The sequence below is a fragment of the Trifolium pratense genome, linkage group LG2 (genome assembly GCF_020283565.1).
Source record: "Trifolium pratense cultivar HEN17-A07 linkage group LG2, ARS_RC_1.1, whole genome shotgun sequence".
In the NCBI taxonomy this organism is placed as follows: domain Eukaryota; kingdom Viridiplantae; phylum Streptophyta; class Magnoliopsida; order Fabales; family Fabaceae; genus Trifolium; species Trifolium pratense.
The window spans coordinates 31556693-31573798 of NC_060060.1; the positions used below are offsets into that span (position 1 = coordinate 31556693).

The 17106-nt window shown below is 34.4% G+C and overlaps 1 protein-coding gene across 1 annotated transcript; it reads right to left on the reverse strand.

Annotated features, from left to right (window-relative positions):
• Window positions 1–103: 103 nt before the first annotated feature.
• On the reverse strand, window positions 104–15827 carry LOC123910420 (separase-like). Its single transcript, XM_045961519.1, has 27 exons — window positions 15165–15827; window positions 14907–15084; window positions 14734–14829; window positions 14205–14339; window positions 13635–14101; window positions 13113–13221; window positions 12545–12670; window positions 10620–10880; window positions 10405–10518; window positions 10056–10277; window positions 9836–9946; window positions 9406–9549; window positions 8949–9314; window positions 8780–8869; window positions 7686–7949; window positions 7466–7589; window positions 6550–7347; window positions 5873–6110; window positions 5269–5371; window positions 4534–4731; window positions 3031–3086; window positions 2707–2936; window positions 2379–2607; window positions 1718–2120; window positions 1364–1603; window positions 1138–1225; window positions 104–1028 (listed from the first exon to the last, which is right to left on the reverse strand). The coding sequence occupies exons 1-27, from the start codon at window positions 15791–15793 to the stop codon at window positions 511–513; spliced, it is 6537 nt and encodes a 2178-aa protein (XP_045817475.1). The 5' UTR covers window positions 15794–15827; the 3' UTR covers window positions 104–510.
• Window positions 15828–17106: the final 1279 nt, after the last annotated feature.

Sequence of the window (17106 nt, forward strand, 5' to 3'; positions counted from 1 at the left end):
ATTAACCATAGCATTATATAAGATTTTATAAACATACTACTACTAGTATGGTACTGTTTACTATTACTCATTTCATCATCATATAAATAAATGTCAATCAATTTATATTGATTGAGATGTGTCAGATATCAATTTCCACGTAATAATCATTTATTACCTTGCTTTTTTGGGACAGTGGTTTGCTGTCCCTGGGTGGAACTAGCTTGTATGTTTCTAACAAGAAAGCCTACAGTTAGTCAAGTTACATATATTTACACAAAACTCATTTCAAACTAAAATTAGCAGTCAAGGTGAACTAAAAGATTCAAACTCCCTAAAGAATAATGAAATCCCTGTTTGTATGCCCCTCCTTCAGGGTCAAGAATAAATAAATTGAACCGGCTGTCAGAAATTCTTATTGTAGGGTTCTTGTTTAGTGAGTTGACTTGGTGAGTTGGGATTAGATGAACCCTTTTAATGCAATTCAACACCGAGTGGTTGTAGAGGCGACCTCTCGTTGGGCTTGAAAGGCTAGCTATCCTTTTTACTCCAAATTCCGGTTGGAACACCATAACATATGGGAGATGCCCCTGTTAAGAAAGGAAGGACGCAAACATTACGTGCCTGGCCCATGAAAGCCCCAATTTTGCGTCTATGGCTGCAGTTGTTCTTAGGTGAATCAATCTCATGCAACTCTTGTGATTTCTTCTTTGGGACTTTTCTCTTTGCTCTACCCTTGCCACCCTTCAAATTCATGGCCTCCAATTCTTCTGATAGTAAGTTGCACTGTAAGCATTGCATTGCAACTTCAGATCTTTCTTTCAACCAGGCATCAAACATAGCCTTGCCAAATCGATCTATATCCTTGTCTGTTACATCCCATAGATTGGCAACAATGGATGGAGAACCAGCCAGCAGATATGACAAGGGAACACCTTGCGGCGCATAGCTTCCATGTAAGGTCAATGAACCACTGCTGCACCCCATCAGAAGTGCGGCACCACATTGCTGTAGTTTCTGAATCTTATGCCTGGGAATGTATTGTACTCCTGCAAAGATATACAATTCAACCGCCCTTATAAATATAAGACTCACATGGAATGACAAATATAATGTATGCATTATGTATTATTTTAGATGTGTTTTCTGAAGCTTTACCACTTCCATGCCCAAAATATATAAAAAGGTCATGGCTTTCCAAAGCAGAAGCCAATTCTTGGACTGTGGGTTCAGAACCTGCCTTTCCCTGTAAAAGTAACATGATGAGAGAAGATGACATGTTTATTCACTACTAGACTTGTAGATAAAACAATTAGCAGGAATATAAATAAGACATAAATATTCTTCATAGATATTATCAAATAACTTTTAACAGATGCAATACCTCAAGGTTTTGATCTCTAAAATAATTTTCAAATACAGTTTGAGTGTACTTGAGATCACCAGCTGGATTTAATAAATAAAAAGCATCCAGAGGATCTATAGAAGGAAAGGGCACCAAATTCCTTCCCACTTGTTCTTTGTGGTTGTTGCCTTTCTCAAGAACAGCGGAGATGCTACTAATTGAAGGCATGCGATAAACTTCCTGGTTCCTTAGTATGGGCAAATTTTCCCAAGGGAGCATCTGTTGCAGCAGTGGAGTTTTGTTATCGAAGTCCCAATCATTTAAAAAGTAGAACGTAATGCTTCAAACTATTTCAAAACAACATAATAAGGAAGTCAGAAACAGTTGATTTACCTGCACCTCAGAATCCAACACAAGAATTACAGGCTCTCTATTCACAGAGTCATCCACTTCCAGCGCATTTAAGGCTTCATTTATTAGTTCAGAAGCAACCTCTAATGACATTAATTTATTGGCCGCATTTAAAAATATCCCACTCTTTGCTTCATCACAATAGCCTCCTTTAGCAATGTAGCAGTCTTTCTTTGAGCATAGCAGTGAAAGCAATGTCTTTCCTTCACAATCATATTTGGAGCCTCCAAGAATAATTTTAAGAAGGCCCTCATTTATATCCAATTTGCACTTAGATCTTAGATCATTTACAAGATTTTTAAGCACCAAGTCAAAGTTTTTGCAATTCAGCCATTCTCCAAGAAGCAAGCATTTCCAAGAACCAAACCACAAATCTTCAACATTCCTGGTAAAGGAGATATAACAATTAGTTTCTATTTTTCATTGACAGAATAACAATTAGTTTCTTTAAGGTTAAAACTACTTCTACCCTGTCAATGATGTCAGCGTGATACTGTTGTTTAAAACTTGAAGTTTGTTAGTAACGAGTTTATAAAGTGAGTGTTCCATAGTTGTTTAACTACAGAGAAAGGATGCAAAATATGCACGGTGCAGTTTTAAATCAAAGTCTGCAAATTGATGAAATCGTACAAAAGTAACGCACCTCAGAAATTTATCAAGACGACGATCAAGGTTGGTTCTCTGCTTCCACCATAATATCCTATTCTCTTGTGTCTCTTCAAAACGAGACGATGATGTCAAGTAATTCTCTTCCAAAATGGTTCTGAAGGCTGGTGCAATGTCATCAACCGTTGTAAAACCCCATGGACAATGCCAGACTTTATTAGGTTTCTCACACATTTGAAAAAAGTCTGAACTCAGATCACCCTCATCTGAAAAAGGTGATGAACAGTTATAAATTGTCAAACATCATGAAATTTATAAGTATAATTTTGATATGATGTTACTTTGTACCAACAGGAGCTATATACCTTGTAAAATAGAATCCAGTGGCAACAACATCACAACAGGTTCGGTCTTAAAATTCAGTCGTGAAACCAACATCCATGCTCGAACACATGCAGGATAAGGCAACAACTCCTGCAGCAAACTACTATATTCACGTTCGAGCAAACTTATGCTGATTATGGTTGTGAGTGGAAGACCGGCAATAAACTTCTTCACATATTCTGCAAGATCTATGGTGGAATCAGGTGCAGTCCTGCAACACGAAAAAACATATACAATTATAGTATTGCTTCAGGTTGTATTTTAATTGATTCATTTCTTTATTATGCAATAACGACAATTTTTACCTTAGTAAGTCAACTGTGACTTCTTTGATGCAAGAAGATCCAGTAACAGATGGATCCTGAAATAGAAATTGATTAATTTAATGGGTAATTTGTGCCTGTCATATATATCATAAATGCAGCATACAGCATTGAACATGAAGCAAGAAATCCTAGGATGCATTTGATTCGCTAAAATATGAAGGACTGGACAGTATTAAAATACAAACTCCACGTTTGATTTTAAAAGAGATTATTGAACATAGAAAAACAAAATATGAAGCATGTGACAAATTCCTTTATATTTGTTATTGAGAAAACAAGAGGTGAACTACTTGGCCTATGGATACCACTATCCTAAAGTTGAAAATAGCCAAATAGATAGCTTATCAGTTTGGCCAAACCCCATTAACACCAAGAGAGAACTAGAAATACCAATCAGGATCCTATAGCCCTACCCCTACTTGTAGTGTGTTGTTCAACTTATGATCCCTTGGGCCCTAAGGTGCATCGTTTTTCCGTATACATCATTATGTTATTATTCATAATCAACATTCATTGACAGTATAAGACCTGCTGTATTTACAGTGCATCATTTTTACTTAGGAAAGAAGAACAATCAAAAAAGAATATGCAAGAACTAGAAGCACTATGCATCACGCCATCGCTGTCACACACACACCTTCTTTCTCGCTCTTTCTCTAGTTTTGCAGGCTTTTTCTCGGTATATTCTTAGAAACCTTATGAAATGAATCTAAAGATTGTTTCAATTTTGCAGAATCTGAAGATTGGGTGACGAAATTGAAATAATGGTTCATGGTTTTGACAACTATAGCAGCAGAGGTTAAATTAAGAAATCTGGTTTTGGATATGGATATCAATGAAATCGCCACTTTTCAAATTTGGTTAACTCAACCATATGTGAAAAAAAAATGGACTGGTTAAATTTTATTTTAGAAATAACCGTATTTTTAAGAGTGGATTTGGATGTGTATGTGGATTTGGCACTATAACTGATTGTTTTGCACTTCCCTGGCCAAAATCCTATGAAGTTGTTTTGTGACAATAAATTGGCTACCACTATTTCTTATAATCATGTTCAACATAATAGGACAAAATACATTGAAATAGACCAACACTTTATCCAGGAGAAGTTGAGTAGTGGCTTTATAAGTACAACTTATTCCTTCAAAAAAAAAAAACTGAAAGATGTGTTAGCAAAGGGCTTACCAACAAAATTATTCAGCCAACTTGCAAGCTAGGAATAATAGATACTCATTCACCAACTTTGAGTGAAAGTCTTTTGAATAGATGTATATTTGTAATTATGTTAATCATTGTATTCGGCCCATTAATCAGGCATGTTAGGTATAAATCGCAGTCTATAAAAACACCTAATGTTTGTACACTTGGCAATATTTTTAAATAATATTCAGAAATATTTCCAACAATTAATTTCAAGAGCCATAACTTATGATAGAAGCCATGGATAAAATTCCACAATATTGATAAACATGAAAGATATGCCTCAACATCAACAAGAGATTGTACCTTGCATCGCCCAGTTAAATGTGAAAGAAACTGGCAAGTAAGATGAGTTCCAATTGAAGCTTGGTGGAAGTATGAAGACCAATAATTTTCTTCGAAAACTTTGCTAAAAGAGGACATTGAGAATTGTTCACTCAAGGAAGAAACCACAAACATCACAACAAGCAAGTTAGACACCTGTTGCAATATCATTAGCAAACTAAGATCATAAACTGCGAAAGAGCTCATGTGATAAAACAATAGAAACCAAGGAAGAGATAAAAAAGCTAACAATTTGGATTGTTAAGTAACACGGCAAGCATTTGCAATTCATAAAACAACATGAGTCATCCAGCGATTACTGACAACAACTTAAGTATACCACAACTTATGTTCTTAAACTGAGTTTCTTTTAATTATATAAAGTCGATGCTTTACTTACAACCCATGTGGTTGCTATGTTGGAAACTTCTACTTAATTTTCAAGTATCAACATGGAAGGATATATATAGTAGAGCTTTCCACGTATGGGATGTGGATATCGGCTACCATAATAGGGTTGTAGAAAGCCAAGATATACACTCTTCAGACTTGATTTAATTTTAAGCTTTAAACATTGTTAAGTATCAATGTCTAAGGTGTTCATATTTATTATGAAATTATAGCCAATCAAAAAACTAAACCAATTAGGTGAAAATTGTCACAGAATAATAACATAAAGATAGAGAATACAACCTTTTGAAAAACTATGGGAACCTCACGAGAGAGAACAAAAGCCACCATCAGCCAAGAAGCTATGTCTTCAAACTTGACGTGAGATAGATTACAAAAAATGTTTCTGTAAGGAAAAACCAAAATGTCCAAAGTCTATAAAAGTTAGTTTTAAAATGTTATGTTCCCAGAGCAGCAAATATAGAAATTTTACAAACATAACTCAAAGGGAGATACTAGTGTAGGAATACAGGAAAGCACCAAAATATTTCCACAAGAGCACAATGGATCTTTAAGAACAAGGAAAAAAAATAGATTCAGAAATCAATATTTTTGCTACAATTTCCAGGTGCTTCGTTTATCAGAATATCATCCGATAAGTGTATGGTAAAGACTGCCAACTCTTGTCTATAAAACACACCTAGAGAACAATCCTAGTAAAGCAAACACATTACTCTTGATGATGACAAATATACACCTCAAACGCCATATTTAGAAGGCTCAAACATTTTCAGAAAGCATGACAAACAGTGTTATCATATGCATCACAAGCTAGTAAACCATTTGTATATTATTGCTGAACTGAGAGGCCAGTCAGTGTCAGAATGTTTTGGATGTCAATGCCTACCTTGTAAACTTGGAATGATAGCATTTCAAAGAATGCCAACATATGCTATAAACTATATCTGCACGCTCGATAGCAAATACGTCTCCTGGTATCTCCTTTGCAACCAATTGGTGAAAATAATCTAGAGGAATTGATGAAAACGTGTAGTAGAATGGGTTTCTGTTAAACAGAAGTGACATGCTTTGTAGAAGAACTTTTTGTGCTTCATCGATTTGACCAGGATATGCAAAACACTTCACTGCAGATGAACATTCGTATTAGAAAAAGGAGGCAAAAACATTATTCCATAAGGGTATGTTTGGATTGATGGTAAAAAGTAGAATGACATAAAATTCATTTTTTTTTAAATATAACTCGGCTATTCTATTTCATTTCATTCCATCTAGTATTATCAATCCAAACATATCCTTAAAAAAAATACATGAATTGAACTAAAGAGCAATTTAAATGCCAACACGAGTAAACTTCCATTTTCCAGAAAGTCTCTACAAATGCATGAAGACGCATGTTGCGATTTTAGAGGCAAGCTAATTATTCAACCGATGCTTAATCTGGTGAAGTTACAGCTAATGCTTGGAGATTATGGAAGTCTGTTACCACTCTATTTACTAGGTGCAGATGACTACAGAAAAATCATGCATTTACACAATACAGATAATATGAAATGGTACGCATACCTACTCGAGTTAGTAGCTTCATTGAAAGTTTCCTCCGAACAAACTCCCATTTAAGAATGATAAAATCATTCAATAACCCAGATTTCACAACTTCAGGTGGAAGGTAGGTCCAATGCTTCATTTTAGATAAAGCGCATGTTATGACACACCTTGAAGAAATGCTGCAATCTGTCCCCGTTGAAATTGATTCCTTCTGACTACGCATGTCAGATGGATCAGAAATTTGGTTCCCATCCACATTTTCATTGACTTCTAACTTCCTAGAAATGCTCATATGTTGGTTCTGTATAGAGCGATATCTGGAACGAGTTATCCTTGATGTATTCTCAACTACTATGTTTGGTTCCTTTGATATAACCTTGGCTGCATTTCTAGACTTTCTATTTTGTTTGGGTCCGGTCTTGGTTCCGGGCCCTACTTTCGTAGATTTCATTACATCTTCACCCACTTCATTCACTATAGAACAAGTGCAAGTCTTTCCTGCATCACATTTTGCAGTTGCTGCAGTTGCATCACCGTCGTCTTCAGGACAACTCAGAGGGTTTTTCCATTCAGAAAGAGTTAATTTATTCAGAGCTGATGTGTACCAATTTTTTGCAGTCTCTTTAGAAGCACCATCGTCACAAGCGTTTAATTTACTTTGACACAAATCTCCAAGATACCCATGAAGAGTAACTTCAAGTATTAATTTACACTTTGAACAACAAAATGGTGTGCAGTTATCATTCAAAATCTGCTCAGCACATTGAAGTTCCTTTTCTGCCAAATCCCAAAGTCTTCTCGTAACGTAGAGTTTCCCTAGTAATTCAAACCAAAAAATGGCAAATTAATTTTACATCGAAAATTGAGAAAAAAAAACTCACCAATCCAATTGGGTAATAACTAATAAGACTACAACTACAAGTAACTTACATACCTAAGAGGGAAGAGAAAGCAACTATAAACAAAGGCAATTGAAGTGAACAGGATATAGCTTTCCCCCATCGAAGATAGGTTTCAGCCTCAATTCCATCTCCGATAATTTCATAGATGGCTCCTATCTGCATGCATTTATGACATTGAAATGCAGTCCATAAAACACTTCGTACAAATAATATAATTCAATAAATGATAGGAGGACTAGATATAAGCCAAACCTGAAGAGTGCTCTCAAGGTAACACTGCATAATTTTCCACGGACTCAGATAATTGTCTTTTATGTCCCATGGTTTTGAGTCAAATAGAAACACTTCCCTGACAACTGACATGTCCACCTCAATTTTATCAACACCGTCCATAAGATTCTTCGAAAAATCAACTGTTAAATTATTCTTTTCATTATGGTTCTGAAAAATGTGCCTAAATTTCACTTTGAAGAGTTTGGCATGCAATCCATGAGCTTCTTTTGCAAATGAAAGAGCCTAATAGGTAATAAGTACAAAAGGCAAAAGAAATACTATAAGTCGGGAAACATAGCAAGGGCAAAGAGATGTAAAACAAAACAAATATTATGACTTCCATTCATAGGTCATCTATAAATGCCTACAAAAAAGACACAGCTTTGAAGTTTACAAAATTACACGCTTTTCCTTTTAAAATTCGAGTTTTGCTTGTTTGAATAGGAAAAAATTATGGACAAAATGACAAGGTATTATAAATAAACAAGTCTAAATCCATTATGCTTTTACATTCTAATTTTTCATCTAAGCTTAAATTGTGCTCGGATAAGTTTTCACTGTTCACCTACCTAACCAAGAAGATTGTTCAGGTTGAAAAAACATTACTAGTTTTGTTTAACTAGAAAAAAGATCGCAGAAGAGTGACAATAAAATTCAAGCTTTGACATTAAAAAATCTAGGTTTGCTTGTTTAAATAGGGAAAAAATGGAGAAAAGGACAAGAAACTATAAATAATCAAGTCTAAATCTGTTATGCTTTTACATTCTTAATTTTCCAACTATGCTTAAATTGTGCTCAGATAAGTGTTCACTATTCCCCTACCCAACGAAAAAGATCAGTATGGTAGAAAATTGATAAGTTATCACACATTAAGTCCAGCGCAGTTATGGTTGACTAGAAGGAAAAAAAACCATATAGAAGTTTAAAATTAATCAGCAGTGTTGCATCTCTCACACAAAAAGAAGCACTTATGACAAATACGAGACATGCTTCAAATAGCAATGATCTTTAGTCAAGTTAAAGGGATGATGATCAGTATTGTAAGGACTAAAATTAAAACTATTGCTACTTACCTCTACTAGCTTCCCATTTGAAATGAGTCTTTGGCACAAATCACTGTAAAGACATCCAGCAAGAAAAGTGCAATGACTTGGAACAGGAACCTAGGAAAAGATTACAGAGAATAGAGTGATGAGTTTAATTAAAATAAAGTATGATAATTATGTCTAAGAAGGACCTTACATTTGAAATCAGTTTGAGCGCAGCTTTTTGAACTTCGTCAACTGTGATTTCTACTTGAAAAGAACTACCATGATCGCAAGAACTCCTATGAGAGCTTGCAAACAAAAAAGAGAAATTCTGTTGAAACCCTATTAACGAGGATTGGTTTTCCTTAAGATTATTAATCCAGAAATTAATATTTGAAAAATCGCTAAACTCGTCCGATGAATTTAGGATGAATGCCTCATTCACAGGCGAAACACAGAGAGCATGACTAAGCCTTCTACTTTCCCATAATAAGATCAGCCACTTCTCCATTGAGACACTCTTCAATTTGAACATTCTGATCACCAGCCGGTATGCATCATTGAAGAGTTCCATGAAACCCTAAAGAGATATTGTTGAAACCAAAATATTGTCACCATATATCTTGTGCAAAAACTACATAAACCAATAATACTTAAGAAGAAAAACAGACCTTCAAGTGTAATAAATCAATTATGTTATAAAGTAGAATCATTATACTGTCGGACAATACAGAACATTCTCCCTCTTCAAAGCAATCCACACAAAAAATGCCCCACCATAGATCCAAAGCAGCCTTGACATCTTCAAAAATTTGCTGCTTAATGTACAATCAAAGATAAGCATGTTTGATTAATAATGAGAAGATGATTACAAATAGTTAGGAGAATAAAAAATAAACCTTCAAAATTGTAAGAAAACTTAAAGAAAAGAGAACAAAGCATACATCAATGAAGTTGCTAAATCCCCCAACATATATGAAAGGGAAACCAAGAAAATTGACTATTGAGTAGACATCATCAGTTACAATTTACTGCCCCAGGAAAAAAATTAGAGAGAAATAGTCTAATGACAAAGTGTTAATTATCAGCATGTCGTAGTACCTCTGAACCAGGTTCAGCTTCCTGGGTAGACAGTGCACGTAGACATAATGCCACACAAAACTGATGATAAAGGGGAATTGCTTTGGTACACATCTCACCAGAAATCTCCTTCTGCGGAAATGGACTTCATATTAATGGCCTATGCATCTCTAATATAAAAAACTACAAAAAATAGAGGTTAAATATTTGAGGGAGACAAAAGAAGAACCGAACAGCTTACCATAATGATGATTGCTTCTGACAAACACTGAATGCAGTCCTGGAGACCAGATATGCCGCAAAACCTTAATGCCTTTCCCTTTCTGATTAGAGTTTGTGCCTTTTGAAAACAACTATTTGGCGTGATATATATATTTTGAAGGAGGAAATTTGCAATTTTCATTTGCATTTTCTGACAAAATTCTGGGTATTTATAACTCATCTCCTCGTATGCAGTAAGTTCCTAAACAGACATGATGGAGAAAAAGAAAAGATACACAATCACAAAAGGTCCAATAAACACCAAATGCATAGCAATAAAATTGTTACGAAGTTTCTATTCGAAGGAAATGTCTACGAAGCGACTGAACCTGCTCTAAGATCGTGCCAATGTCCCTCTTTGACAATTCTGTAGAAGATGACAATAGACTGTATAAGCTAGGAGAATCAACCCTCTCATCATCCTTAGCACGTTTGCATTCTATCTGTATGCATATGATATGATATAAGTATAACAATAAATAGTAAGAAACAAACTTAAAATGTAACCAGTTGAATACAAAAATAAAATGTTTTGTAATGCTACCTTCACCCACTGCTTCACCACAGGTATAGGAGCTGGAAGCTTCTCAAACAGATTGTTAGCACTGGACCAGTTTTTAAGGGTTTCAATCAATTTCTTTCTTATCTTAAGATTGTTGGTTTCATAGAGAAAATCTAAATGCATAGCACTTCTTGTGTAAGCATCCATTACAAACTCTTTCAAAGCACCTTCTGACAGATTACCACAGTGGCATTTAATACAGAGCCATGATGCTTTACAGCCCAAGTTTAGAACTTTCACAGCCTGTAGTGATACATCATACAAGAAAAAAAAGTAACATACTTAGCAAAAGATATTACATTCTGATTATTTACTTTCAGAATCACCTCCTTCACATTCTCATTGTTCAACAAAAATCTAAACATTTGAACTTATTTAATTTCGCACAAATCATAACCAATAGAACAAATACAGCAGTTTTGCATGATTACTCATAGTTTAAGCAAGATTACTTTTATGTAAACTGTTTTTCAAAAAAATAAATTATTAACCGATGATTCTGCTCTCCATTTAATTTATAATCCATTTGTTGTTTGACTTGTTCCCTTGACTGTGTTGTTTCCTTCACTGAAGCGTATGCTTTCTTTTAGAAATAGAGTTCACGTCGGATACTTGTGCAGGTTTGGTGGAGTACTGTCATCCTCTCAACCAAGGCCACGTATAGTTGGGTCATCCTGGTCTTGCCAAGATACGAAAATTGTCTACCTTGTCTCATGAGTCATGAGCCGTGTCAATTTGAAAAACATGTAGTTCTTTTTCTGGCTGTGTCAATTGATAAGCTACATCCCCTTTTGCTTAACTTCACTCTAATCTATAGTCAATGTGGTATCCTAATACACACCCTCTCGCCGAGGACTGAAAATCTTTAGCACACACAAAAGTGCAAGGTGAAATGCCGCACACACTCTCACGCCTCATAATGGAAATCTGAATAACTAGAAAAATGCAGATAACCCAATAATAAATCTAGGATAGGATTTTATTCCATCTTAGTAGAATTTAGCCACTAAAAATTTCTCATGAAGTGAGGATTGCCCAAGACTTAAAAAGACAATTTTGGCCTCATGTCAAGTTGATGAGGGATCTCAATAGAGATAAGGCAAAAGGTTGGTTCATTAGATAACCTTCAATTTGATTCTTACCGCTCAGTCTTAACTTATGTTTCGGCTAAGAGTAGTGTGCACCTTCAGATCAAAGTAGAGTTTAACACATTTCAAACTGATAGAGACCAGGAATGCATACTCAGAGAAGATTTAGACCAAATGCTAGATTAATTTAGTCATCGACCAAAGATATGGAGAATTTATTCGATACAAAAATAGGGGAAATGTGGAAATTAGATATAGGAGGACGTTGTTATCCCAAGTGAAGGAGTGGTGTTTTCAAAAAATTACGGACAGGTTATTGAGGTGAAGAGAGTAGTCCGGTAGTTAATTTTTAGAATTTTTTCAACCATATTATTGGGCTCGCAGCTTTTAGAGCTGTGAAATGTTTCATTTTGTTCATTTTTCTAAGTGTTCCAATATAGTAAAGGGTGTTTCTTCTTATTATTCTGATTCTTTCTTTCATATTATTATTCAGAGATTTATATTCAAGATTCAGTTTCATTATTCAGTCACATTACAACTCTATAGGCCTTTCATGTGGGCCATATCTGAGTTAAAATGCATCATCTGTGGGTCCTTACTAAATACTTGAAGCTTTCAGGCTAAGCTATTTAGTTATAAAATGCACCAGATAAGATAAATGTAATGTATTTTTGACAAGTCTGATTTGCTTACTGGTGTCTAAAAGCTCCTAGCAGGAGCTCAAATGCTTTTGGAAATATTTTACAAAACAATTTTAAGATGTTTCCATGAAATATTACATTGCATAGCAAATTTCAATTTAAAAAAAAAAAGGAATACCTCTTTTGGTTGCTTGTTTTTGTACAAACCTACAGCAATATTACGGAGACAATTACTTATGTATTTTAACTCTTCTGTATCAATACACTTGCTAGCGATAATATGCTTAATCAATTGTGTGCTCTCCTGAAATAGAGGCAACAAACATTAGTTTTACTTAGCACAACTTAATATTCCTTCCAGCCACTATTATGAGCCAACAAAAAAAAAAAAAGCTAATTTCACGTTGCAATTAATTTTTTAGATTTCATGTAAAACACAAGTCAAACTAACAAAATTGTCCTTTCTATGTTCAGTGCAAAAATTCATTCAACTACATACATTAAATGTTTTTGAATTGAATGAAGGGTATATTAGGAATAATAACATAACATTAAATAGTTGAAAAGTTAGTTAACTTTTACTTATAATAGTAACAAAGAATTGAAGCATCTTTTTGCTTATAATAGTGACCAGAGGGAGTAGCCTTCTACAAACATTTAAGAAATCCAATAAGATAATTTAATTGGGAAAATATTATAGTAGAAAGGATAACACGTAAACAGCACTTCGTGATAATAAGGAGAACCTGAAGTTTAAGGTTGGTTCTGATGGAAAGGGTGAAAGCTGCCAGAGTTACAATGCACAATGTTCTACTCTTTTCGCCAAATCCGTCACCATTCGTTTCAAATGTACAACTGCAGTGAGAAAGAAGTGAAATTTAAATGTTTATCATCACAAATAGCACAAGATGAAATAAACAGAAGGTATAATTCATCAAACTTGTTGCAATATTTTATTAATAAACAATAGCCAAACAATATTTTCTTAGAAATGGTTAGTGTGACAAGTGAAAATGACAGTATAAAAGAGATAAAATCAACATATAAGACAAAAACAAGGGGGGTCGGAACTCTTGTCTTCCAAGAGAAAAGGAACGAGGTTTTGAAGCGACGAGAACAAAAAATCGTGAATGAAAGAGCGTGACAAGTTTTTCTCCATTCGAGATGTTAGAGGTGCAAAGGTATAATCAAATAGAAAGGCATATAATATAAGCCAAACAGGAAAAACTCTACTTCACCAACATAATTTAGATACGCGCTGAATATACCTTTGACTATAAAGAATAAATTGACAAAGGGCGTGAAATGCATCTTCAACTGTGGAAAGCATAGTTGTAGCAGAAGCATCATCCTTTTCAGTTATTAACTGTTTCCATTCTGAATTTACTGATTTAGCAAGTGGTAGGCATAGAACTTCCAATGCCTTTATGTATAATGTTAGGTAAGTCCTAGAAGCCTCACAATCGGAAGCCGATTGTGTGCATGTGTGGCCATCAAATGGTCGGTCCTCAACACTGAGTGAGATACAACTACTTCTGCTACAAATATGCAAGGAACCGAGCAAAGGTGGTGAACTCTGTAGTATTTTCTTATTTTCAAGTAAAGTTCCCAGCAAACATTCAAATTTTGCATTGCCAGAGGATACAACATCTTCAGCTCCGGACCTCAATTTACAGCTAACGAGGAGTAACCCAGCAGCATAGAGCCTCAGTATTGAATTAAGGGGTTTCATAAACTGCCAAAGTGCCAAATTACTTCAATCAAAGTGGAATATAAAAGGTTGAAGCAGCTGCATAAATAAAAACTACAAACGAGAAACCTTGAAGAAAGAAAAAAACCTGTTTATAATGTTCTGCTGTTTTATTCAGATATGCTGCAAACGTATGACAAATACTTGCATTTGCAGTCTTACAATTATTGACACAATAATATACAAGTTCAACAAAATCTGTTCCAGCATTTCCCTCTTCGACCTGAAGGATAAATATAATTGACTAATATAAGAATCGAGAACTCCAACATTGAAATACCAATATTGTTGTTTAGATGGTAAACAAACTAAATTAGTAACTAAAAGTGGTCTTGCACAAAAACTGATCAAATAAATAAAATCAGCTTGTAGTTCTTCTAATAGTCCAATAACAATAAACTTTAAACACTGGGTGGTAGCTTAGATAGTGGCAATGCATATAGGCTAAAATAGCTAGGCCAAGCAGCTTTGTATAATTACTTTGTACTAATATTCTTACAAAATGAACTTTGACGGCATTCAATTGAATCAAATTAAGAAAAACAGTGTCACTGGATTTGCAAAATTTGATCCAAAATCACTGAGTTCTAGCCATAGAGTTTCATATACATCCTTACCTTGCTTTCACGAGCAACACAATCCAGTATATCCATGATATACAGTAATCTATCCTCCTCCAACATGAAAAGTACGGAGCACATCCTTTTAGCAATCTGCATTCAAAATCTCATCAGCATTGAGAGTGAAATATTTAATGATACAAATAACTTAAAGTAAATAGTTAATTTACCTTGAAAAATTGATCTTTAATTGAAGACTTTTCATACTCAATTAATGTCGTTCGGCAAAAAGTGACCACCAAATCTTTATCAGAGAATGAAGTCTTCTCAATGAAATTTAAAGCACATTTACCCAAGTTATATACTAACACCTTGTGAAACTTCTCATATGAATTGGAATCCAATTTCCTGAAACAGTAAATTGTATAAGCATGGAAAATTGTTGCAAACACAATACGAATACAAAATGTAAAACATTGAGACCTTACCTAAGCCATGGTTTCACTTCATCCATCAAATGAAGAACCCTTCTGAAGTAACCATCGTCTTTATCCAAAGCCATCGAAGCACACCTAACTAAAGTCACAGCAATTTCAACAAAAACCACGAATAAACCCTTATCATCATCTCCACCACATTTATCAATTTCAGGGAGAATCGTCTTCTTCTTCTTCTTTTTCACTCCATAAACCTTCTCCAAAAGCTTTAATACTTCAACTTCAGCCTCACGAAACCGACTACAAGACTCAAAACAACGTATCATTCGAATTCTCTGGAGATGAAACGTTGAGGGTTTAGCATCCAATTGAGAAGAAACTGATTCTAAGCAATTCAAACAGAGAAGATAAACTTTGAACAATTCGGTGATTAAGATCTCGTTTGAATTAGGTATTTCTGGAATACGTTTAGGGAGAATTGATAATGAAGTGTTAATGAATGGTAGAAAACGTTTCAGTAATTGACGAATTAGGGTTGTGTTTTGGTTGGAAGAGGAAGATGAAGATGAAGAAATGATATCTGAGAAAGGCTGAAGGTAATCGGAGATTAGGGTAAAGATTTCTGTAGAATCGGAGGTTTTGAGCTTAGAGATGAGAGATGATTCGGTGGAAGAAGCCATAGCGAGAGGTGTAGAGAGAGAAAGAGAGAGAGAATGCGATTTAAGAAGTGATGTGAAAAATTAGGAAATGGAAGTGTGTGAGGGAGCTTAATTTCGAAGGCGCCAACAATTCCGCTTGCAAATTTATTTCAATTCAAAAAATAAATAAAATGTAACGGCATTTTTCTTTAGCACAAAGGAAAATAATATCTTTTACCCATTTTTTATTTTTTATTACCTCTTTTTCTTTTTTTCTTGTAAACTGAGGATAATTTTTTCTACAGAATGTGAGAATAATTTTGTTTTTTGTTAATTGAGAATAATTTTGTTTTTTTGAAGAAGTGAGAATAATTTTGTTATCCCTACTTTCTTGCAAAATGAAGAAAAACAATTTTGGCATAATAATCATATTTTTACTACCTGTTGAAAAATGACAAGTTTTAATATATAATCATTATTATAGTCATATTTACTTAAGAGGTTTTTTATTGATGATCTTTTTAGCGAAATAAGCTTATAAAAAAAATATATACTTATTGGCTCTACTTAAAGAAACAGGCTAGCTTGATATGAGCCGATATAGGCTAGGTCGTATGCCCCAATAGGCGGGTCTGACCTATTCCCACCCCTAATAATGGTTGCTTTTATGACATAAGGTTCAATGTCTATCATAACACCCACTGGCCGGTCTAGCTTATTCCCACCATGGTTACTTTAAGAGTTGAATTACTATATGGGTTATGCTAACCGGTGCCCTCGGGGCACTGGTTAAGGAAACCAAAAAAGGAAATTTGTAAATTGAAAATAATACTTTTTAGACTTTCGATGCGTTGACTGCACAAAGTTCAATGTCATATTACTATATTTGCTTCCTTAAACAGTGCCCCGGGGGCACTATTTAGCATTTTCCTTACTATATATATATATATAATCAACAACTCAAAATTGCTCACACATTTTGGGACAGAAGGAGTATGTGCACAATTTTTTTTGATTCATTACGAATAGTCTTACGTAGTCAAAATTTGTCACAAGTTTGTGTCACCAAAAAAACCGCAAGTTAATTTTACTAGTGTAGTCAAATTTTATACTAATTCAAGTCTTTGTGTGAAATAACAACTCTTAAAGGAGTGGCTTCACACTTTCTTTTTGCATTTGATATGGTAAAATATAAAAGAGATAGAATAAAATCGTATTGTATTTAATTTGAAAAATGTTTTGGGATTGGACAAACCAAGTGTTAATAAGAGATTGGATAAAAAAAATTGTGTCACTTATTAAACATGACAACTTTTTATCATATGTATAAGTTGTCTAAAATAATAAAATAATAT